Source organism: Phlebotomus papatasi, chromosome 3, assembly GCF_024763615.1.
Source record: "Phlebotomus papatasi isolate M1 chromosome 3, Ppap_2.1, whole genome shotgun sequence".
In the NCBI taxonomy this organism is placed as follows: Eukaryota; Metazoa; Arthropoda; class Insecta; order Diptera; family Psychodidae; genus Phlebotomus; species Phlebotomus papatasi.
In genome coordinates, this window is record NC_077224.1 from 83,858,772 (window position 1) to 83,884,136 (window position 25,365).

The 25,365-nt window shown below is 32.5% G+C and overlaps 1 protein-coding gene across 2 annotated transcripts in view; it reads right to left on the reverse strand.

The window, feature by feature from the left end:
- The window catches only part of LOC129806093 (cGMP-dependent protein kinase, isozyme 2 forms cD4/T1/T3A/T3B), a 214,912-nt gene that overhangs the window by 155,783 nt on the left and 33,764 nt on the right, over positions 1 to 25,365 (reverse strand). For both annotated transcript variants that reach the window (XM_055854437.1, XM_055854438.1), the window contains exon 2: positions 10,302 to 11,097. In XM_055854437.1, the coding sequence (XP_055710412.1) occupies positions 10,302 to 11,044 (743 nt within the window). In that variant the 5' untranslated portion in view covers positions 11,045 to 11,097. The remainder of the gene's footprint in view (positions 1 to 10,301; positions 11,098 to 25,365) is intronic.

Sequence of the window (25,365 nt, forward strand, 5' to 3'; positions counted from 1 at the left end):
CACTGAAAAATAACGAAAAACAACAAAATAGTCCAAATATTCTCGAAAAATTGCAAAATACAGAAAAATATTTTTAAAAAATATCAGCGAGTCATTTTGAACAAATTCCGAAGATGACTTTTCGTAGGTGTTCCCAAAAATTGAGAACTATAAATTTGACAAATTTAAGTTTGTATTTTTAAATATTGAAGATGAAAAGTCTTCTTTTTTATTAATTTTATTTAGGAAAAAATTGTGAATTTTAATTTAAAAAAAATTGTGTGCTCAAAATTGATAACAGATTACAATATTCAGAAGAAAGAACAAAGAAAACAATGAACTGTGTTTAACAAATACATTTTTTGAGATCTTTTAATCTTTTTGAGTTAATTTTTGAGGTTATGGTGAAAAACTACTTTATCATTAACCGTTCTATGGAGTAGTTTAAAGCTTCTAATAAATTAAAAATTTGTTCTACTTCAAAATCAAAGAAATCAAAACAGTAGACAAGATTCTTTTTAGTGAAAATTGAACGAAAACAGGACGCCAAAAAGCGTTAATTATATTAAAAATAGTATTTGTTTTAGGCGAAAATGCAAAATATAGGGGAAAGTGCTCTCCCTTCGAACTTTCTTGCCTTTGAATAATGTGAATTTCTTTTGCTTTTCGTAAGAGATTTACACTAAATTATTACGGAATTATCAACAATTGATGATAAGCCACCTAATATTTAACAGAAATGTGTAAGTCTCTTAGGAAAAGTAAAAGAAAATTCACAATATTCGAGGGCATGAACGTTCCAAGGGAGAGTACTTTCCCCTTTATGGCGAATGCATTTACAGTAGAGTTCCTCAAATTTGAACAATATTTTCAAAAACATAACGGAATTTTTGTAAAATTCACTTTTCCTAAATTAAGATAAACAATTTTAGAGAATATATAAATGTAATTTATTGTGAAATAGATGGAATTTGTTGCGAAAGTTAATATAATACGATAATATTGAGGAAATATCAGAGAAAAATGGCACTCCACGCAAAATTTTCTACACATAACCTCAAATTTTACATTTTGAACTCAACCGTCGTTCAAATTTGAGGAATTCTACTGTATGCAATTTTATTTTGCCAGGCTTCCGTCAATCAGGAAATGTGACAGCTGTCAAGGCAACGTACAATATGTGAGACGCATAATTGCATGTAAAAATTTAATAAAAAAATCTAAAACAAGTCTGAGTTGAAAGTATTACTGAACTAGCAAATGAATTGAAGATATTGAAGATTAATAAAGTTTAAAGTTAGGTCAAAACTGTTTCTAAATATTCTAACAGCGCTAGAGCTAAAAATTATAATGCCCACTTTCTTATTCGGACAACTGAGAGACAAAATGACAGATATAAAGGAAATTTTTATAGGTTTTGAGGTGTAATAAACAGCCTTGAAGTTTAGTTAGTAAACAAAATTTATTGAAGTAAATTATATAATATGAGAGAGCAACGAGACTCGAATTGAACTAACTAAAACGAATATTAATATTAATTCAAAATAATATTTAATATTCAAAATTGTAGAGCTTGGATCCAACAGATACTTTGAATTTGTGTAACGTCACGAAAAGAAATATTATAATAAGGATTTTTCGTAGAATTAGAAAAGCAATTTTAGAGGAAGATTAATTAAAAGGACATTATTATTTTGCTTTTTATAATTGTGTAACTAACCACAGTGTGTAATAGGACTGCTCAGCTGGGGTGGTAGCTTTGAGGGGTGCTATAACAGCGGCTAACTTCAAGTGACGATATCGCTATAGTTCCGCTAGATGGAGTTGTGAGTGCTCGACGAGTTATTCCGAACGCACATTCGAATCGGCTTCTCAGTTTGTCTTCACCAGTGAAGCGATGAGAAAGCAAGATTCGTGGCTATCTTATACGGGCTTCAGAAATAAGGCTTAGCCATATGGCTTAACTACTCGAATTTCTTATCAGTCAAGATTTTTTGGAAAATTTTGACTTTGAATTGGATTATTAAGGGCAAATGACCTAGGGGAGACTGGGGCACATGTAACCATTTTCGATACATGCGAATTTGAGGTGATTTTCCAAGGACACCGTGATTTTTTGGAAAATATTTCTTAGCTCATGTTTTACCCTTGGGTATAGGCAATTCGTCGAGGGTAATGCGGATGCTGGAAAATAATTGAGTTTTCCATAAAAATAAAATTTGTGTCCCTGTGCATTTTTCTCTTTTCACAAAATACCTGGGGTAGAAGTAACCACTTTCTGGGGAGGAAGTAAACACCTTTTTTCCCACCCTTGAAATTAACTTTGCACCACTTTCGATTATTTTAATTACTTAAGAGATATATAAAGACTGTATATTTTTCAAAAAATCACGACACTTTTTACAAAAAAATAATTAAAATAGCAAAAAAACTAAAAGCATGCATATCAAAGACATTTTTCAATGGATTTTCCCCATATTTTGACACCATGTGACTTTTTATTGAACACAGTGCCACCATTTTTTTCGTAATCTATGAATTATAGATATTTCGCATGAATGTCAATTTCCCGCTCTTTTACCTACTCATTTTGTGAAATTGAAATTGCCTGGTTACATCTACCCCAAATGCTGTTTTCTGACCAATTATTAATTCTTTTGAAATAATGAGAATCTCAATTTCTCTAGTAAATGCATTAATATAATCCTAAAAGATGTAGGAAAGAACTGGTATTGCTACATTTCGATTATTTTACACAATTTTTAATTTCCAGGTGGAAATCCAAATGATCAAAATAATCGAAATATCAACATTTTCAGGAAAATGATTTTTATTTTTAAAGTATATTAGGATTTTATTGACCAATTTATCTGTGGACATACATCCCCATGGTATCTATGAATGCTTATGGGTTTTATCCTCTGGAGTCTTAAAATTAATGAAAAAAATCACAGTGGTTACAACTACCCCAGATTACTACTGCCCCAGTTCCCCCTATTACATTTTGAAAAATCAATACAATCGGTTGCTGTTTAACGTTTTGAGACCCCCGGGAACTGGGCTAAACCTCTAGTCTGAAGACGGTCTTAGAATGAGCAATGGGGCTCAGTTTCAGGAGGCTAGAGACGAAGGGTGCTTCAGCATGTTCTGGTATGGGACCTGTAGCAATCGTACTACAAGTGGAAAGTGGGAAGTCACAAATCTGAGGTTAACAAATAAAGTATCTGGTCCTTCTAGAGAGGGTTGGGCGAGAGGCTAACATTCTCTTTCCGTAAACGCAAGATTGTTACGAAAACTCGATAGGATTGTCAGATAGAACGGACTTTACGGTAGCGACCTATGTTACGTAAGGGAAGAAGCTGGCGGAGAGTCACCATTGGGGAAATTCTGTAACAATATGGCAAATTCAAATTTTTTATGGGGTAAATTCGGAAGAACAGATCAAAAATCCCTCTCATATCATTTACTATAAGCTTCATAGCTGGCTATTCTATGCGCAATGGGCTTTATTGTTGTCCTACTCTAGAATTTATCATGAAAATTTGTCATATTACTTTGTCATATCGTTAAAGAATACATCTACAGGACATTGCTCTACTTTGTGCAAGCTTTGCTTCAATCCTGGAGACTTAAGGATAGTCTTGTGATCATAAGGACACTTAATGATTATTTAAATTATTTATAATTGAATAAGAGATCGGGAATTGTAGGTTAGAGGCATTGCAATCAACAGGCCTGGAAATAATTAGTTGACTCTACAGAGGTGCCATTGTAGGGGAAAGTACTCTTCCTTCAAACGTTCATGCCTTCGAATAATGTAAATTTTCTTTTATTTTTTCTAAGAGATTTACACATTTTTATTAAATATTAGTTAGCTTATCATCAATTGTTGATGATTATGTGATAATTGTGTATAAGTCTTTAGGAAAAATAAAAGAAAATTCACATCGTTCGAAAGCATGAACGTTCGAAGGGACAGTACTTTCACCTACTAATTTTAAGAAACTACAGACTTATTTCAACAAAATATTTTTCCTCTCAGTGTTTGAACTGGCATGAACACTTTCATCGATAACTCCTGAGTAATGCCGCATTTTTTATTGAATCAATGGTGCTAAATCTTATTTATGCAAAGCATTCTTGAGATAAGGAGCATCTCATTGACTTTTTCCCATGGATTATATCCACAATTCTGAATTCTTCTCATGCATCATTCTCTGTGGCATAGGAATCCCATGAGAAACTTAATAATTCAATTAAAAGTATCCCCAATGAAAGAAAATAAAAAAAAGTTGAGAAAAGATATGAAAACCTGCTAAAACGGAAACTGCTTGAATTTTCCTTTTTATTGCACTTTTGCAAATGTACTTCATTCTTTTCCTTTCCTCTTTCTCTCTCATCTCAAAAGCCGATGGATATTTTAATTTATTTACCTATTGACAGACTGGCTTTTCCGGCTAAAACACTCTCCTCAATAGACTCAGACTTTGTCATCAACTCATCGGGTTTCCATATCGAGTGTCTCATTAAAGTGAAATAATTTGTAAATAAGAAATACTTATGCAATGGAGTGGATTTAAATGATGTGTTAATTACTTGGAGAAGTTTGACAATTTAATGGATTTTCATTCTTAACAAGGTTTTTTTTTTGTTTAATTTGGAAGACAATGCGGGTCTTATTAATTTGGTATAAATGATTTTTATCACGTGCTTGAGTCGGCATATCAAACACGTTTCTTTTATTGTGTTTCTCTCAGTTACTTTTGGCAGATAGAGCTAGCAATAAAATGTTCTCGTGGCGGGAAAATAATCTGCTGAGTTCTTGGAAATAGCTTAGCAGATATAAAGGCAGTGATATACAATATAGGTTAAGAATATCCTGGGATTATTGTAAAATGAAAAATAAACAGAAGAATTGGACATTTGCATTAAACTTCACACTGTTCCTAACTTCGCCGCGATTGTTCCTAATTTCGCCGCTCGAGTCGCCCGAAGCGCCACGTTGTCAAATAACATTTTTCGTCTATCAAACAAGGTAATTCTGCGTAAATAGTGAATTAATCTCAAGTAAGTTAGGAAAATTACTTATTCTATCACTAATTCAAGTAGGAAACCTCAGCTAGTAGAAGACAAAGCTCAATTTCTTCTCAATATTCTTAATAATTTTGTATTATGCACACTTTTTAATAAACAAAATGGTCACCGGATACTTAATTATTCCAGTATAAACGACCCACGCCTAAATTTAATCCAGTAAAATTTAATACCAAGATAACTTAGTGAACGAAACCATTTTCATCTGTTTTTAAACTTTATTGAGCACTCAATGAAAGACCAAAAATACTTGCTAATCTCGGTGTTTTATTGAAAGAATTCTTTTCTGACTTTCACCCTCAACAACCAATGAGATAAATTGTGGGATAAAAATAAAATCCAACAACTTACTCACAATATCATGATCGTGTTTTAACAATTTCTTCGTGGTATTTGGCTACTATAAAGTTTTATCACAGACTCTTTTCTGAGGAGAAAAACCAGCACTAAAAGAGAGCTCTTATATTCTTATTAGATTTAAGATTTACGAAGACTCTATAAAATTTTATATGAAAATTCATTTGTACACGCAAGTCAAGATCAAAGATACTCATTCAACACAATGTTCAACATGGTTTTGCTGCGAGATTTGAAGGGAAATAGTGAAGTCGTGTTTTTCGAAATTACCAACATTTTGATCTCCCCCCGATAACCTTATTCAATGCAATATTTTGTGGCTATATCTGGCAGAAAATTAATTTTGATAACAACATCACTATCAAGATGTTTTTATTGTACAACTCTAACCTCAAAATTTGAAAATCTGGTAACTTCTTTCAGCTTCAAATGTTTACCCAATGGATTATGGTTTGTGCGGAAATAAATTGGTGTGTCTGTTTAATTTTCACCTCGTCCAACAATAGCAATAAATAGAAGCAAATAATTCTCAACTTAATCCCAAAAATGTGATATAACCCTGAAAATTGCGTTAATTCTGCATCATCACGTCGTTTTTTTTTTTTGGGTATTTGTGTTGCTTATACAAATTATTTGGTCCAAATTGCTTGCTGTCTAATGAAATGTGATTTTCACATGCGCGATTAAATTTGCAATATTTTTCTTCAACTATTTTTAGACCAAAAATTGCAAACACTTCCCGAATGCAGAGTTAAATGTAAATAGAAAACATTGGGTGGCTTTATACTCCACATTTGCCTTAGATAAATAAATTTTGCCTCTAGCGACAGTTTAGAGGGGTAAATTGCTGACAGATCTATCGATATTTATGGTGAGATGTGTTAAGATGTATTTAGGTAATTTTCCATGAAAATCAACATAGCATTTTGCAAATAAAACACTCACGAAATCACCAAATTGCTTCCTGATGGCGTTTTAAATTAGAAAATCCTTAAGGAAATGCAAATAACTTCACTGTGTTGATTTTGACATTTGTTATTTCGACAGGATTTTCACTCATAACCTCATTTTCACTCGTTTTTGTTAAGAAGTCGTCAATCTTAATTAGAATTAGAAGAATTTTAACCTGATTTGATAAATTTTGAAGTAATTCTAGTTAAAAATCGATTAGGGTAAAGTGGTACAAGTTGGACAATGGCACAAGTTGGACAGGGCTTTTTGTCTTGAGAAATTTAGTACTTCATTTTTATTTGTATATTAATGCTTTAGTTTTATAATTTGATTTCTTGTGCTTAAAAACAAATTTTGTACTGTATTTATCAAGAAAAAAGCCATGTCCAACTTGTACCAGCGAATTGTCCAACTTGTAACACTAATTCCAAATTATATCACTTTACTTTAATTAAGTTGTGGGTTTATTAATAATGGTGCATAATCTCAGATTCAAAGAAACAGCTGATCTTTTAAGGAAAAGTTTTTGAAAATATTGGGAAGAATCAGAAGAATAGACTTTTAGAAGAGGAACTCTTTGGTCCTTCTAGCCAGAATAACATTTCTACTGTTATGCCGAAAATAGACACAGGCTGATCCTGGAGAATATTCTGCTCGAAAATTTTGGCGGTAAAGTATCAGCCCTTAACTATCATACACTGAGCATTTTGGATCAAGTATTATCGTTTTCAGCGTAAATTTCTATTAAATCTCCACACTTTGATTGCTGAAACACTTATTAAGTGCATTATCAATGGATTTTTCGAACAGGAAAGAGCACTCTGACTTTCCCATTACTCCAATCTTAATGAATTTTAAGATTTTGCGACATTGCGTACCATTACTCTCCATGTTTTTTCACCCAATTGACATTTCAAAAAGCCCCAAAAACACCCAAAGTCGCGTAATCCCCGTAATTTCTCTAGACCTCGTGAATTTACAGGCCTGAGCTAAAATAAAAGCCCAAGTGAATTTGGTGATGCCAGTTGGGAATTCTTCGAAATGCCGCGAAAATTCACGTAGAGAAAATGAGAGGTTTTTTAATGTGAAAATTGTTTAATTCCTTAGAGTTAAGTCATTTTCACAAGAAAATGTTTTTAATAATTTACTTGAATACAGTTATTTGAGTTAATTGTGAATAATTGTCGATATTACAACAAAAACATTAGGATGAAATTTTGAGCTGGAAGACTTATATTCTTTTGAGCTGTCCCAAAATTCAGGATAGGTTAGAAAAAAATCCTTTTGTACAACACTATTTTGGTTAATAAGGAATGCAAAAGTACGTATTACAAAAAGGGACACGACCTGCTAATAAGGATAAAATAGAGAAGAAAATATTTTATCGCATTCAGAGATCTCTCTCTCGAGTTGAATTGCGCGCGACTTAAGAAGCTTGTCATTTCAAATGATATTTTCTTTAAATTTCTTCATATTTCCGCAAGATTCAAGTGAAAGAGTGTTTAGTAAACAGCTATCCGTCTTCCGACAAAGTTATCAATAAGAAAATTTATTTTTATGAGAGTTTTTCTTTCTATTATGTCTTTTTGGCGGAAATATTTTCATCGTGGCACCGTGAATAAGCGGGATTAGTATTACTAGCAGGGCTATCTGCAATATCCACTAGAACTATCAACATAAAATTTCCGACACTACACGACTTTTAACGAGCACAGGTCTGACTTAGAAGATCAGTCTGATCCTCCGAATTATGGGCTGATCCGTGAGTGTATCGACACCAATCCTCATTTTTCGGACTGATCCCTAAGCCGATCCCTGTGTCTATTTTGGGCTTTAAACAACTTAGCGTATCGAAACCGCTGTATGATCCTGTATCTAAAGAAAAACTGATCTTCTGCTGAAAAAGGTCCTTGTAAGAATCAATGCAATTTTATAAAGCAAAAACTTGGTCCTTCACGTGTATGAGGTTCAGTACGACGTAAGATCTAATTAAAAACCATACAGGAAATGTTTAACATCCGTAAGGAACACCTGATCAAAGATCATTCAAGGATGATTGTAAGGAATAAATTAAAGGATGTGATGTAATAGACCTTCCCAGATTTTCTATGTTTCGTTCTTTATGACGTTTCTAGAATTGTTTATCTTCTCAAACAAGAATACAAATTATGGACTTCATAAACAGGACATAAGTCCTGGAAGCGTAAGCAAAGAAACATGAAAAACACAAGAGGACTTTTATCTTCCCTTTTCCTGATGGCACTAATTTGGTCATTCCAGCCGGAAATTTATACTTTATCCGTTTTAATTTAGCTTTTCTATTCTATTCACTTTCTTAACTATTTATACCTTTTTTTTAGTTGTAGTATTGCATAGAAGAATTTGTCAGTATTTAAAAGTAATTGGAAATTTGTCATAGTATCTTAAATCACTTAGAGTTGGAATATTCGTACTTAGAACATTCACTTTAAAGCATTATCCAGATGGGCAAAATATTTACTCTCTCAAAATATTTTTGCTATTTTACACACTAGAATAGGCGAGAGCTTAAAATTTTTTCATTGAAAAAAGTTAAACGCTCTTGAACTTTGGTGCTATAATAGAAAAATATTTATGACAAAAATTGCTTTCCACGCTCAGAGTGATTATTACGCGAACTATTTTCTTGGCGGGAACAACTTTCGGAAAGATTTCGGAATAAAATTTATGGATATACTGTCAAAGCTGTCAAATGTTATGTGATTGCGCGGTAAAAGAAAAATAAAAACAAAGATTGATTTTCGATATTTTTAATAATTTTTCGTGAAAACTGAAATGAAAGCATTAAGTACGCGCGAGCAGGAGTTTATAATAAATGAAGTGCGTGAAAACCCTTGTATTTGGGACCTTAATTGTCCTGAATATCGTAATGTGGTCGCGAAAGATAGAGTGTATGGAAAAATAGCAAAGGAACTTCAAAAACCTCCCGAAGAAATTATCAAGGCATGGTCTGGCGCTGAAGGAAAAGTACAAGAGAGAAAAGGAAAAGGAGAAGGCATTGAAACCACGATCAGGAGCAGCAGGAGGGAGGAAATACATTATCAAGTCTTGGGACCTATTTGAAAACATGACATTCCTCGACAAAATTTTGATAAAGAAATCTACTGAAGAATCAGGTAATTACTATTATATTAATTTAGCTATTTCCATATTTTTGGGAATTGTGTTCTTTTCAGTTTCCGTCGTATTTCCTGAGAGCAAGACTGGGATTTCCTCTCAAATAAAATCAGATATCCTAGAGCTGGGTTCTCATTCATCAAGTGATAACATAATTCTACTTGATGGTCCCAGGGCTGTTGAAAATACTTGTGATCCAATTTGTTGCCAATCTGTTGAAGAGATTCCCTACCAAGTGTCCAACCGAGCTCGTGAACATTCAAGTCAGAACCCAGGACAATCTTTTGGATCTTCAAATTGCAGTCTCCCAAATCAAGTGTCAACTCAAATTTCCAATAAAGTTTCCAGCCAAGCTCATAAACCTTCTACTCAGACAGAAGGGTCTTCTTATGAGACTCCAATCACCATGTTTCCAGTACACGTGTCTGTTTCAACATCCAACAGAGTGCCCAAACAAGCTACTAAACCTCTAAATCAGACTGCAGGCTCAGTTTTCGCCAGTTCAAGTAACACATGTCCAGTTTCGCGTTTTATTGTTATAGATTTATTGTGACAGATATACTATAAAAAAGCTCAATTTGTTATAAAAAAGCACCAATTTTTTTTCAAATATTTTTACAGGACTAAAATATTTTGCACATGTGGATAAGGCTTAAATCACAATCTTCAAGATTAGGAAACGACTTAACGTTTTAATCAGAAGGATTCACTAAACTTTCAGTATCCCCAAAAAATCAAGAAGTAGAAATTATAAATTGACTCACCTCTCTTCTTTGTCGTATTTGGGAAAGGTGACTTTGAGGAGTTCCAGTACGGAACTCTCACTCTGAGGCTCAGCTGAAATCCCCTGAGCCCTCTGCCGCTGGACAGCTCCATTGTTGTGAGCTCCTTGTTTGCGGGAACGACTGAATGGGAAGACACTCTGAAATTTATCCAATTGACTCTTGAGCTCAGCAATTTCTTCATCTTTCCGCCTAAGGCACTCTTCGAGCTCCCTGACTCTGGTCTCTCGCTCAACCACCGCCTGGAGCAATTCCCTCTCCTTCGGACCCAGATTCATATTGTGCTCCTCATTGATGTACAGAGCACTTATGTGATCCGCAATGAGGGTACCAGGCGGTGCCTTGATGAGATTGGGTTCAGAGGCCAGGAAGCAATTGTTGATGTAGAAGGGTGGCTGATCTGTGGTCGGATTGGATGCTGGGACAGCATGTGCAGAATTATTATTCCCATAGTCAGTCGATGGCACAGTGCTATTTGGTTCCTGCATCCTTAACTTAAGTTTTTCGGGGGAATTGTGACTGACGTGAGGAGGCACAGTGTGAATATGGTTGTTTCGTGAAATCGATGAAGCGTAACTGACGACAGTGTCGTTGGGAGCACCAGTTGAATGGTTAATTGGACGCACGTCTAGTGCGGTTGCGCCACCGCACAAAACTGTCTGCGTTTCCTCGTCAACGGCTGGCCGCTTTGATGCGAAGCACAGCCCGTCAAAACAGACACGCATCCAAGCGATTTTTCCACTTTTTTGGCACAGCAACACAAATATTTTGGCAACACCTGAAAATTAACACAATAATGATCAAAAGATTGCCAATCACATTATTTGGATAATGTAAATAAATTCATTAGATTAATCCTAAAGCATCGTTAAGTTCTTAAATTTGAAATCCTTCTCAAGGAAACTGAGCTAACTTCACTTCATCATCTTGACAGCTTCTTTATTACCTAACCTCAATTTTATTTACAAAGACATTTTTGGTCTTTCGAGCCGTACAATTTTTCCTCCAGAAGCAAAGGACTTCAGGGATATACAACACAAGAAGTATACAACACAGACGCCGGGGACGCCATGTACCAGGCGCCTCCACAACAAAGAACCACCCAAAGAAACAGCCTAGACCTACATATCCCAGTAAATTTTCCACACATCTCTGCATGAAAAATCACGTGAGTTATCTCAAATAGAATTATCATAACAGAAACTCGTGACAGTATAATTGCAATATATGCCTCAGCCAGAGAAAAAGCACAAAATCGCAAGTTGTCTCCTCCAGAAAGACCCGCCAAATTAAAAATAGACTGGTTGTGAAACAATAAAGATATTAACAATTTTATACTTCTCAGGCACTACAGTGCTAGTTTGAAAGTTGCACTGAATTAATGCCAATTCTGTGCCTTGGTATCCCTCTCAGATCAGTTTACACACCACAGATTAATTGTGGAGAAGTGCCAATTATTTTCGTGCTTGGAAAATAAGTTATGACATGTCTTGAGGAAATTGCAGGGTGTCGAAGAGAGTTGACAGAATTGAAAGGGAAAATGCACGGAAGAGTCTTTTTTCTTTGTGTATATCCAAAGTAATTGGCAAATTGCAATTAAATAAGTGATTGGAAGACTGTGTCAACTTATGAATTCTATTGCAAAGAAATTGCATAAAATTGCTTCAAATTTACACATAAATAGACCTGGGTAATAAAACTTTGCAATAAAGGGAGTTATTAATGTTTTATATTTCAAATTAACGCATCATATTCGAAATCACGTTTGGTTTTTGCTGGAAAAACCTATGGCTCATCAAATTTATGAGTGTTGAGGGTGAAGGCACCTCTTATTGCTAATACTTTGTTTAATGAAATCCATGAAATAATTAATAAACATGTGACAACTTATTAGTTCACTCAGGAGCTTCAGAAGTATACACAGTAAAAAAAATTACAAGGATAATCGTTGGTTTGCTTTTTTACCACGATTATTCCAGTAAAGTTACACAAATTATGTATTTCAACAAAACGTGTAATCTGAAAATGTGTAATTTAAATTTTATGCAATTGTAAACCGTGTAATCAACTGGAAATGATTACACAGTTTTGTATATTTTCTTATATATTTCGTGTAAAATTACACAGTTTTGTAAATAAAAGGTGTACAAATTACACAGTTTTCAGGCAAAATATGTACAAATTACACAAATGTGTATTTGTACACACGATTACATGTTTAATGTAAAATTTACAATGAAAATCATGGTAAAGCAGCCTAAAATTTTTTACTGTGTAGGTTATGCAACTTATGGAATATAATTATGAAAAATGTAAGAAAGATCAATCAGTGATTCTGTGTAAAATTTTCCTATAAATGCCATTTTATACATTTAGTAGATTTTTCTTTTATTTTTCCTAAGCGACTTACACATTTTTGTTAAATATTAGTTGACTTATTATCAATTACTATTATGTGTAAGTCTCTTAAGAAAAATAAAAAGAAATATCACATTATTCGAAGGCATGAACGTTTGAAGGGAGAGTACTTTCCACTACTGCCATATATTTTAATAAACTATATTAATATCTGATAAGATGAATAATAACTAGTTTATACAACTTTAAAACAGTTATCACCTACTTTTATAAAACTTTTAAAAATTTAGTAAAAAGTACTAGGTCTTCAACTTATTTATATATTTTTTCAAATAGGGGAAAGTACTCTCCCTTCGAACGTTCATGCTTTTTAATAATGTGAATTTTCTCTTATCTTTCCTAAAAGATTTACACATTTCTATTAAATATTCTTTAGCGTATTATCAATAATTTGTGTAAGTCTCTTAGGAAAAATGAAAGAAAATTAATATTATTTGAAGGCATGAACGTTCGAAGGGAGAGTACTTTCCCCTATATACAACAACATAATGTAGGCTACATATACAAGAGTGAAGTACGTTTTCTCTGGAGGATAGTGAACTATATCCAGTAACAATAATGACAGATATCGCAACTCAAATAATGTTTTAAATTTTGTACATTACAGCATTATCCATATGCATAAAATATGTTCTTTGCAAGTTCTATTGTGACAGATAATCTATAAAAGCTCGATATGCTATAAAAAGTGCCAAATTTTATTTCAAATAGTCTGACAATGTTGAAATATTTTGTACTCTTATGAGCCTTTGATATACAATTTTTCTTGGCAAATCTTGCTTTTAAACTTCTTGTGTTTGGTGTATTTTGTCTCGGAACTTTTCGTCTTTGAACTTTCAAAAACGAAAAATCTACAAGAGAAGTGTACCAATGACAGAAAATTCGTAGGCAAAATGTATCAGAGGTGAAAAGTTTATAGATAAACGCACCATAGACAAATAATTCCAAAGACAAAGTCCGAAGACGAAATATTTCGTCTCTAAGCTGGCCATCTTTGATACACTCCGACTTTGAACTTTAAAGTTTTCGCCTTTTGTACAGTTCGTCTTTGAGCAATAGAGTTTTCGTATTTGATACACTTCATCTATGAACTTTTCGTAGTTGGTACACTTCTTTTTTTGAATAATGCAATTTTCGTCTTTGCTAAGCTTCGTTTATGAACTTTTCGTCTTTAGTACACTTCGTTTTTGAACAATGAACTTTTCGCAGTTGGTACTCTTCATCTATGAACTTTTTGCCTTTGGTACACTTCGTCTTTGGACAATGAAATTTTTGTTCTTGCTAAGTTTCGTTCGTGAAGTTATCGCTTTTCGTACATTTCGTCTTTGAACAATGAATTTTTCGTATTTGGTACAGTTCATCTATGAACTTTTCGTCTTTGCTAAACTTCGTTTTTTGAACATTTCGCTTTTAGTAGGTTTCGTCAAGAAACTTTATGCCTCTGGTATACTTCTTTACGTCTTTACTTTTTACTTTACGTCTTTCATACATTTCTTCTTACAACTTTTCGGTTTTGGGACGTTTTATCATAGAGTCATATCTCTTTTCGTACGTTTAAACAAAGTGTATAAAAAACTAAAAGTACAAAATAATATTCAGAGATAAGGTATGTCCAAAAACGAAATATCTAAGAACGATTAGTACAATAAATTTTCTTTTATTCTCCTGAGAAAAATGTTTCACTAAAGTACTTAAATCTAGTAAATAATGTCTTCAAAACGCATAATTAAATAAATAAAATGACAAAAAGGGGTGGCCTTTCCTCAATTGTATTTTAGAAAAAAAATTAACAAAAATTTATCGTATTGAAGCAATTAAAAGAAAACAACCTAAAAGCCCAATCTTGAGAACAATTAATATCAAGTAAACATTTATGCAAAACCGATCCCGCCTCCAACAAGCGATCTCATTCTCAATTTTGAAGTGCAAAATACGAGCAAAAGAAGAGATAGACAGTTGAAAATAATCACCCTGGAGGATCTGAGATTTGAATTTGAGCAAAAAAGGAGAACATAACTGACAGATGAAATATATCGTATAAAATCATCTCAAAGAGAGACTCTTTTGCATCCCGCAAGCAAAAGAAGGTGCAATAGCAGAATGAGGGGGAATAAGCATGCGCCACAACATTAATTTAATGTTGTCGGTGTGTGTTACAGGTGGTGTTCGATTATCGCTTTACAACACCACTCAATGCAACATTAATCATGGGCCTTCCAGTGACATTAATCGGCTGCTGGTTTGTACAATATGCACAATCTCAATTGTACCTTTTAATTTATACGAAAAATTGTTTCCTATTGTGGTATCTCTCTCCACGCATTTTATCGTGCCACTTCTTCCACCTACATGCATTCAATTAACCCAATAAAGCCATTTTTCATGTAGTAACATTTTTAGGCCTTTCGAAGGTTTCACCAACTGGCATTTTTGCACCTTTCGAAGAATTTTTCTCTGGAAAAACAACCCGTGAATTATCACACCGATAAAAGATTATTGGAACCACTGTGCTCTGGGAAAAGCATCCATTTATTATGCAATATCAGTGAATATCGAACTGAAAGTTACTTATGAACTTGTATTAGCTTATATTCAGGAGCTGAGACTCGTTAATTTTAAATTAGGTTGTATACAAAATTGATAGATAGAGCTATCAAGGTATAAAATGATACTCATTAGACAATTAGTACAGGAATTGTTAAATCCATTTGGAAATGTAACGGCTGAGTGAAATTTACTTAAATTCTTATTCAAATTAATCGAGATTTTCGAGTAAAAGCTTGCGAAATAAAAATTGAGAACAGTTGCCAGCGCCACTCGTGGGAGACAACAGAGTCCCTAATAGCGTCTGCACCCTAAAAGCAATTTTCGTCAAAAATAGGTTTCTTTTTAAAATTTTATAGCAGAAATTTTTTATAAAAAATGCATTTCTTTAAATTGCTATATGCAGAGGTCTTAAGCTGAAGGCTAAAGCGGTCTTCAGATTAAAGGTTTATCCCAGTTTCTGAAGTTCTCAAAATCCTAAATAACGAGCAAATTTAATTGCTTTTTGAGAATCCTATAGGTAACTCATCTTAATAATCCAATCCTAAGTTAAATTTTTCCAAAAAAATCCTGATTGATAAAAAATTAGAACAGTTGAGCCATATGGCTAAGCTCTATGTCTAACTGTGTTATCACACTTGCACATTAAAATTTTAATATGATTCACATTAATTGTCGCTGGTGAGAGTCCAAATGTGTAATTTGTGTGTTTGAATCATTTTATATTCAAAATTTGATCTATTTGTTGATAAAAAGGTAGACTTGGCCCGCAAAATTTGATATAAATTGATTTATAGCATTAATGCGAAAAATTAATACGATTTTCTCTTTAATTTTTTAATGTGAAAAATATTTATGCTTCAGGTAAATTTAAACTTATTTTTGCAGGCCAAGTCCACTTCTTTATCAATAAATAGAAAAAACCCCAAATATTAAGTGACTCAAAAACACAAATAACATATTTAGACGCTCACAAGCGACAATTAATGTGAATCCCATTAAAATTTTAATGTGCAAGTATGATAATGCCGTAAAGCCTGTATAACTCGTGAAAAGTTTAAAAAATATATAACGTAGTGTTTTTTTTTTGAATTTTTAAAACCTTTATAAAAATCTAGAAGATATTAAAATTGCTTTAGAAAAATTATCCAGTTCAAAAAGACTCGTTCATTGGAAATTTGTTTCTGCGCAAACTTTATAGATAAAACTATCTTCCAGATAAAGGATATCCATTAGAAAAATTGTGTAAAAACTGTGAAATCCATTTAAAAATGTAGGAGCTGAGGAAAATTTCCGTGAATTTTTATTCAAAATAGCGGAGATTTTTGAGTAGGGGAGACCGGGGAGGTTTGGGACACTTTTTCATGTTTTGACTTTGAGACACTATTCCAAAAAACCACGATAGTGTATTACAATTTTATGCGGTATATAAGATACCTATGGGTATTGACTTTATAAAAAGTATTCGATAGAACTTGGAAAACAACTGAGTTTTCTTGGAGAAGATAAAACATTTTACTTGACGCTTTGTCCCAAACCTCCCCGATGTGGGGCAGTATGGGACGCAAAAGGTGATGTTTGGGACGCGTTTTTTCTCGCATAATTTGTATTACTGGAACACGTTAATTAATTTTAAATACCAGATTAAAAATATTTCTGATAGAAATAAAAATGTTTCATCTTTTATTTACACTTAGAAATTAATATCAATTTTATTTGTACAGTAGAGTCATTTATTGTCAATCAATTATTTAAAGTATTTTCTTCTTATTTACCATCTACCTTTCTTTGCTTTTTTTATTCTAAATATTGCAATCATGATTATCAAATTCCTCAGGCGAGTAGATTTTCTTGCAACTCTTAGTTTTGAACTTATTGATGGATTCCTGTTTGATTATACGACAACTGCATTGTAACTGTTTTCTCATTATTTCTCTGAATTAGCTCTCGCTTTGCCTTTTCTGGAGAACTTGTTCGAGAAATTTTCGAAAAAATAATTTTTAACTAAAGTTAGAAAAAGATCGAATATCCTCTGAGAAGGAATTATTGATTCCCACGACTTTGATGGTTTAATTGTCCTTGTACTTAGAGAAATCTGTTCCACTGGTAAACTTTGCACAAGAGGGATATTTTCAGTAGAAACTGGGCATTACTCTTCATTTTGACAATAAACAATTGCATACCACCTACAATCTTGTCGAAAATCAACGTCCCATTCATCCCCTTTCAGGTGTCCCAAACATCCCCACGTGTACATTTGGTATTTAAAACCTATATGTAAAAAACAAGAGCGTATAATCTCTGAAACTTTTATAAAAATATGTTCCCAGATTACACTGCTACATAAAGATATAAAAAAGTTTTGATAATTTATTGCTGATATAAAATACAAGGAGGAAAACTGAGACGTCAAAATATACGATTTTTATCAATTTTTAAAAAAATGTTCATAGAATTTGAACAATAAAACTGAGGATATCCATTCTTTTAGTCAAGATACATCTTAATATTGCATACGATACAGTAATGGTTAAATCCCAATTATTTCAAAAATTAATTGAAAAAATCGCCTTGTCCCACACTACCCCTGTCCCAAACCTCCCCGGTCTCCCCTAATAGCTTGAAAGTTAGTAATTGAGAACAGTTGCCAGCGCCACAGCGCCACTTACGGAATAACAAGGTACCACTATGTGGAGGAAAAGATTTTATTTTTAATTTTAACCACTGTACTGGGCTATTTTTCTACAATTTTGGACATTGCTCAGTTTACAAATTTATTATTCAGTTTACAATGTATCGTGGAAATAGCCTTACAGACGCTTCAATCATTTGCACTGGGCGGGACTCGAACTGACAAGTAAATTAATTCAAAATTATTTAACACAAAAAATGTAACTTGATAAAGTTTGGAAATATTTTCGTAAATTTTCATTCATTTTACTCGCATTTTTCGCCTAATAGTCTTGATAATAGGAAATTGAGAACAGTTGTCAGCGCTACTTGCGCGAGAAACCAGTGTTCCTATGCGGAGGAAATGGTTGCTTGCAGATAGTTTTTTAAGGCATGGAAAACAGTTTTTTTAAAATCTAAATGTAATCTAAAAACCAGTCTGCTTCAAGACCTCAAATTCAAAAACAATTGATTTTAATAAATTAGGATTTATTTAAATCAATACAGTTTAAGAAAAATTAACAATTTTTAAGAGATTCCGTAATTTTAAAATTGAATAATATTTCTGAAAATTTGCCATTGAAAGAATCTTGAAAATTGCAATTTAAGAACAGTTGCCAGCGCCACTGGCGGGAGAAAAGAGTGCCTTCATTTGGAGCAAATGGTTGCTCGTGAAAAGTTTTTAGAAAAGCACATAATTTTTTTTTAATTGCAAATTGAGAACAGTTGCCAGCGCCACTCGCGGGAAGTAATACCTCCCTCGCGCGGAGGAAGAAAGTACTTTGCAAAAAAATCATAATAAAACTATCTTTTTAAAATCTTTCATCAGCGTGTCCGATCGTTCTGAAACATAAATTTCAAACCGTTTTTTAACAGATAATTGAGAAGTAATTGAGGTATATCTAACCTGGAAATATAGGTTAGTACGACGGTATGTAATATGAAGTCCATCAAAGATATTTGCATTGGCAGTGATTCTAGAAGAATCACAGCTAAAAAGAGATATGTATGATATCATACAGCAGAGCCAATAAATATATCTGGTATCAACTAGCAAAAGAAGATGGATATCACGAGGCTCGACGAATCAATTAAAGTTCATTTGCAGGCGAATCGAATTCACGCGGTGATGGAAAATGTGTGACTATCTTGAATTTGCATATTGCCTTTAATAACTTTTTCTCCATCGGGCCCGTTTTCCAGCACTTGGGAAGGAGGATAGAATTTTTCATTGCGAAAGGATTGCTGCAGAGGCACTTTGTAATAATAATTCACTTCAATTGACAGAAAACTTAATTGAACTCGTCTACAACTTGAATTTATTTTATTTCAATGCTTACTCTCTCTCCCTCACTCTTTCCAAATTTCAATTAATATTTCATTTTTCAATATAGGTATGAATATTCCTATTGAATAATTACATTCCAGGAAGGAATTTCTATCACTGAGAATGTTACTTAAACTCTGGACAGAAGTGGAAGGAGTGCAAATTGAAAATTTTAAGAGTGTTGTACTTTGTGTTGAATTGATGAAGCTTTCGCTGAATACCGAAAGCTTATTGACAAGAGCAGAGGTTTAATTAAATTAATTTTAGCAAAACCCTCACTAAACCACAGAGGGAACTATTAATAAGTGATACGTTTACTATGAATGACTGGCGAAATTTTAGAACTGAGAATGTTCTTGGCATCTAGAAAGTACTTCAAATTATACAAGAGACGCTTAAGGAGCTAAATCGACTTAGACTGATCCTCGAGCATATTAAAGCTGTAAATTTTGGCGGTAAAGAATTTGATGAAGTAAATTAATGCAAAGGATCTATAATCGAGTGTCCGAAAATTTAGTGTATGACAATTTGGGATGAGATTTTACTGTCAAATTTTATAGAACACATATTCTCGAGGATCAAACTGAATGTATTTGAGCCACAAGAATCACTGTGAATTTCTTTTTGGTAGTCTTACAGTAAAATAGTTCCTCAAAAAATTTTGGAAAAATCAGACAGAAAACAGTCGATGCATTGTTCCGAATGTAAAGGACTTGAATGATAATAAATTTATACAAAACGACTTTGAATTTTTGGACTATTCTTATATAAAAAAGAAAATAAAACATTCATTGCTCGAACACTGAGAGAAATCCGAAAAAGTTAAAATAACATTCCGGAAATGTTAATTTTACCCTGCATTATTGATCCGAAATCGGTGTAAATATTACCCTTTTTAGGTGTATTAGGGGTTAAAGTTACCCTTTTTCATGTTATTTTTATGCTTAAAAAGGTGTAAAATTAACATTAAAAAATGTTGATATATTTTTACACCTAAAAAGTGTTAAAATTATGAGGAAAAAAAGTTAATCGCACCCTCTTTTTTTTCACAGTGAAGTATTTCAATTTGATAAAAAAAGCTCAAGGAAAATCCTTATATCAATTAGATCGATCATCAATTTACGATACTTTGTCGTAATTTTAAAAAGCTTAATTCCAAAAGCTTTTGCACAATATCAGCAAAGCTTTCATGTTTAAGCGATTGAATAAGAGCGTATTTTAGAAATTTAAGCAGAACCTTTAAGTAAAGCTTTCGGAAAACTTTTCGTGCATACGGGAATCGTTGAAAACTTGTTCAATTTCCAAAAGACTCATCGAGATATTATCTGAAGCTTTTGCTTGGAACTAGTACCATGCCCGATATGCTGAATTATAATACTCCAACTAAATATAAAAATTCTGCTTTTGTGTTCAAAAGCTGATGCTGAATTGCTAAAGATTTTGCTAAAGCTTTTCCTAAAGCTCTCAAAACTTATGTAGAATTTTGAACTTGAGTCAAAACATTGTAAAAATATTTGTTTTCCATTTAAACATAGAAAAAACAACATTTTATAAAATATATTCAGGATAAAATTTGCAGACTTTCTCAGCTTAATTACGAAAATATATTATTTGTTTTCAGAAACTGAATACAAGATATAAAATTTTTATAATGCCACTATTATAAACCTTTCACCAAAATTACAAATTTCACTGCATTGCTTGGGTTTTGAATAGTTTAAACGTCGTCATTTATAATAAGCTTAAAAATATTGTGACAAAAATATTGCTTTACTATCTTGAAACTTTAAATAATCTTTAAGGAATTTTTTTAGAGCTTTAAATTAAGATAACTTGTTAAATTGTCAAAAAACTTTATCTGAATTTCAATACAAAATCTCAGGGTATTGTGCTTACAATATTAAATGAAATTTTGCTCAAACATGAAAATGTTGCTGAATTGCGAATTTTTCATTGAATCTCTGACAGAACTTTAGAAAATTTTTAAAAGGTATCATCAAAAGTGAGATTTTTTATTAAATAATAAAACGCTTTACCGCTATAAGTCTCTTGAAAGCTGTTGCTATCGATTTTGTTTGCTGAATTAAAGAAGCTTTTTTTAACTCTTTATTTTTTTAATTTTTAGGTCAAATTTGAATTACTAATGCATTATTAAATAACAGCTTTATTGTAATTTTAACAAATCAAGTTTTATATCATACAATGTAATTTTATGTAAAATTATTCCTGGAGCTTTTGAAAATAGTGCTGAAATGCAAAGTTCTAGCTGAATTTAAAATTTGAGCTGTAGAAAAATTTCCTAAAATTTAGTAGCTCGAGAAAAATAGTAAGCTAAATAACAAATTCTATTTAAAATGATTCTTTTTAGCGTTAGTGCAAAAAACACCAACTAGAGCTTTAGCAGCGCTGAATAGCAACAACTATTTAATATAAAAAAAATATAATTTTTAATAAAATTATTTCTGGAGCTTGTGAAAACAATTCTGAATTGCAAAGTTCGAGATGAATTTCAAGTTTAATTGTAAAATTATTAGATCAACTATAGTACGTTGAGCTAAAAGTATAATAAATAGAGCTTTAGCAGCGCTGAATTGCAAAACTTGCTGGATTTACAATCTAACAATCTTGACTGAAATGCAACAACTCCATCAATCCCATATAGAACGAATCATAACTATGCTGAATTGCAAAGCCCCAAATAGAGCTTTAGCAAACACTGCTGAATTTTGCGATGGTTTTGTTGAATCTACTGGATCTAAAATTTGAATTACAATAATCTTAGCTGAATTGCAACAACTCCTTCAGTCCCATATTGCACGAATCATAGAAATGCTGAATTGTAAAGCCCTATAAAGAGCTTTACCAAACACTGCTGAATTTTGCAATAATTTTTCTGAATTTACCGGATTTAAAATTTGAATTACAATAATCTTAGCTGAATTGCAACAGCTTCAATCATCATTTTGTATCATTAATTTGTGCTATGAGCTTTTAAAAAGTTCGCTGAATTGCAAAGCTTTTATCTAGATTACTACAGCGTTGAATTGCAAAATTTGTAGGATTTACAATCTAACACTCTTAGCTGAATTGCAACAAGTCTATCAATCCCATATCGAACTAGTCATAACAATGCTGAATTTCAAAGCCCCAAATATAGCTTTAACAAACACTGCTAAATTTTGCGATGGTTTTACTGAATTAACCGGATTTAAAATTTGAATTACAATCATCTTAGCTGAATTGTAACAACTCTATTAATCCCATATCGAACGAATCATAACAATGCTGAATTGCAAAACTTTCACTGAATTTTCAATCTAACAATTTTAGCTAAACCGCAACAACTCCTTCTATCCCACTTCAAACGAATCATAACAATGCTGAATTGCAAAGTCCCTAATAGAGCTTTAACAAACACTGCTGAATTTTGCGTTAGTTTTGCTGAATTTACCTGATTTAAAATTTGAATTACAATAATCATAGCTGAATTGCAACAGCTTCAATCATCATTTTGCATCATTAATTTGTGCCTTGAGCTTTTAAAAATTACGCTGAATTGCAAAGCTTTTAACTAGATTACAATTCAAATTATTGAACTGAAGCAAGAAAACACATTGCTTTATCTAAACTGATGTCTTAATAAAGTCAGCATTAGTGGTGAGTTGTTTGAAATGGGGCTTTCACAAACATTCTATTCATTTTAAGTCAATTTCAAAGCGGTCTACAGGTACATAAACCACTTAGTGCACATCCAGAAGTATGACTGTAAAAAAGACGAACAATTTGAGAAAGAAGAACACCTAACGACTTCTTCAATTGCCTATTCTACATACAGAAAAGATTATTTCACCAAATGAGAATTTATGTCCAGTAGACAGTTATAAATGCAGTAGTTGAGCGAGAAAAACAACAATATTATAAAATGTTGGAGATTTCTCAATGATGTTTTATGGAATAGGATTGCAAAAGAATTTAGAGATGTTAATTGCCTATCAAAAGATTAATTTGTATTCCACAGGAATGATCATACAGAGGGAGATTCTTGGCATTTTATTGCACACGCGTCTCCTTCGCTTGGGGAGGAAAAAGGCCATTTGGGTGTGAGGAAATTTCAAATGCATGTTGCAATTTTCTGCGAATTGTTATAAAACGCAAAAAAAAAATATTCTCAATTGCTAATGTTTCTATTTTCATCATCTCCACACATTATCTGGTCATGTTCATGCCACAGAGATGTTACATGTAAGGTTTTCTTTTTATTCATCTCTCATATCTTTTCACAAACAAAACAGTCAATGAAAACAATCACATATCAATTGGCATGATTGAGAGTTTTATTGGACAAAAAGAGCCAGAAAGAGAAGTGCTATAAATAAATCAAAATGATCATATTGTGTCTCGAGACATCTCATGCACTCCATCGTGATATCTTTGAGCATTTAATACAAAAAAAAATTGAAACACTCAATCTTCCATCGAGATAGCATTAAAAGAGCAAAAAATAATCTGCATCTTAGCTACTGAAAAAGCCACTTGAAGTTCATTTCACAAAGAAATGTGGTGCAGGCAAAATAGGAGAAAAGATGGGCAAAAGATATCAAGAGAGAAAAATTATTAGCACAATTAACTTCTTCATATCTCACATTAATCACTCAATCACCTTCTTGGGAAAACAAATAATTCCAAGAGAGATCGTATCTCACATCTAAACTGTGATAATCACTTGGGCGTATTGCTTTCTGTTTACTAAGAAGAAATACCAGTTAGCAGACTCTTTGGCAAATATTTAACTATGCCTTATCATATTTTAACAGCTCTCTCTAAGTTGAGTTGTTAAAGGTTTACCTAGCAAAAACAATAAATTGATCAAGAACTGCCGGAAAGACTGTCAGGAATGGCCGAATTGCAGAAAAGTCCACTGGTAAAAAAAGGTGGATCATTTTGATCCATTCGCGATCCTTTTGGTGAATCAAATATGATCCGTCATTTCAAATGTTTCATTTCGATCCTTTTTTGAAAGATCATTTTGGTCCATTGCAAAAGAATCAAATTTTGATACTTTGAATGGTTCACTTCGAGGAACCTGTCAATGTATCATTGAATGTGATCCTTTACTTGGATCACTGAAGTGATTCTTTAAAGAAGAATCAATTCAATTCAAGTGATTTGATGAAAATGAACCATTTAGGCCATGATTCTTTTGAAATGATCCCTGGTGATCCATTCATTTTTACCAGTGTCTTTGGGTTGGCTCAAGCCTTCAAACTTTGATTAATCAAAGATATCGATTGACTTAAAATGTTGATAATGCTTAACCCTTCAACGACGAGACACTTTTTACGGACTGAAAATCAACAATAAAAATTAAACTGAAAAACATATTTATTGATAAGTCTTACATCTAACCTTGGAAAGTCCAACAGAGTCTGATTCGGTGTATTTTGTGCTTCTATGAACAATAGGGACAAAAATAGCCCAAAATGATAATACTTTAATGAAAAATATTACGTATGAGTATTGTTGTTTTTATTGCCAAAAGGGTTTTGCTTAAAAAAATTGGAAGTATAAAAAATAAATAAAATCAATTATGAATTTGAGAATTTAAAAATTCGCCATTTTTGACTTGCAAAAAATATTCTAGATTCCTTCAACCTTCTACTTTACAATTATGTACAGACATAAGAAAAAAAATAACTTTGGGTAGTCAGGAAAAATTATTTTCTTTATGGGACACCGGTGTTCCAATCGTCCTTAAAGGGTTAAATCTAGAGCAATTTGCTCAGAAATTACTAAAGCGTGTCCCGGATCTAAATTTCAAGTTTTCGACATGAAGTTAGTCACAATAGGAATTGAGTTTTGTTTTGATTTTTTTGACGTTTCAAGAGAATTTCGTCAGCTTTTCATTTCTGAAAAAAAATATTGAAAAAGGTTGTGTTTTGGCTGAGAAAAGTGATAAAAATGGAGATAAAAGAATCCAAAAGCGAGCTAAAATAATATAAAAATTATAACCTCAATTTATGCTAAGAAATCTTAGGACCTTTGAGGTTATGATCTGTTTAGCAATTCTTCTCCATTGATGAAATATTC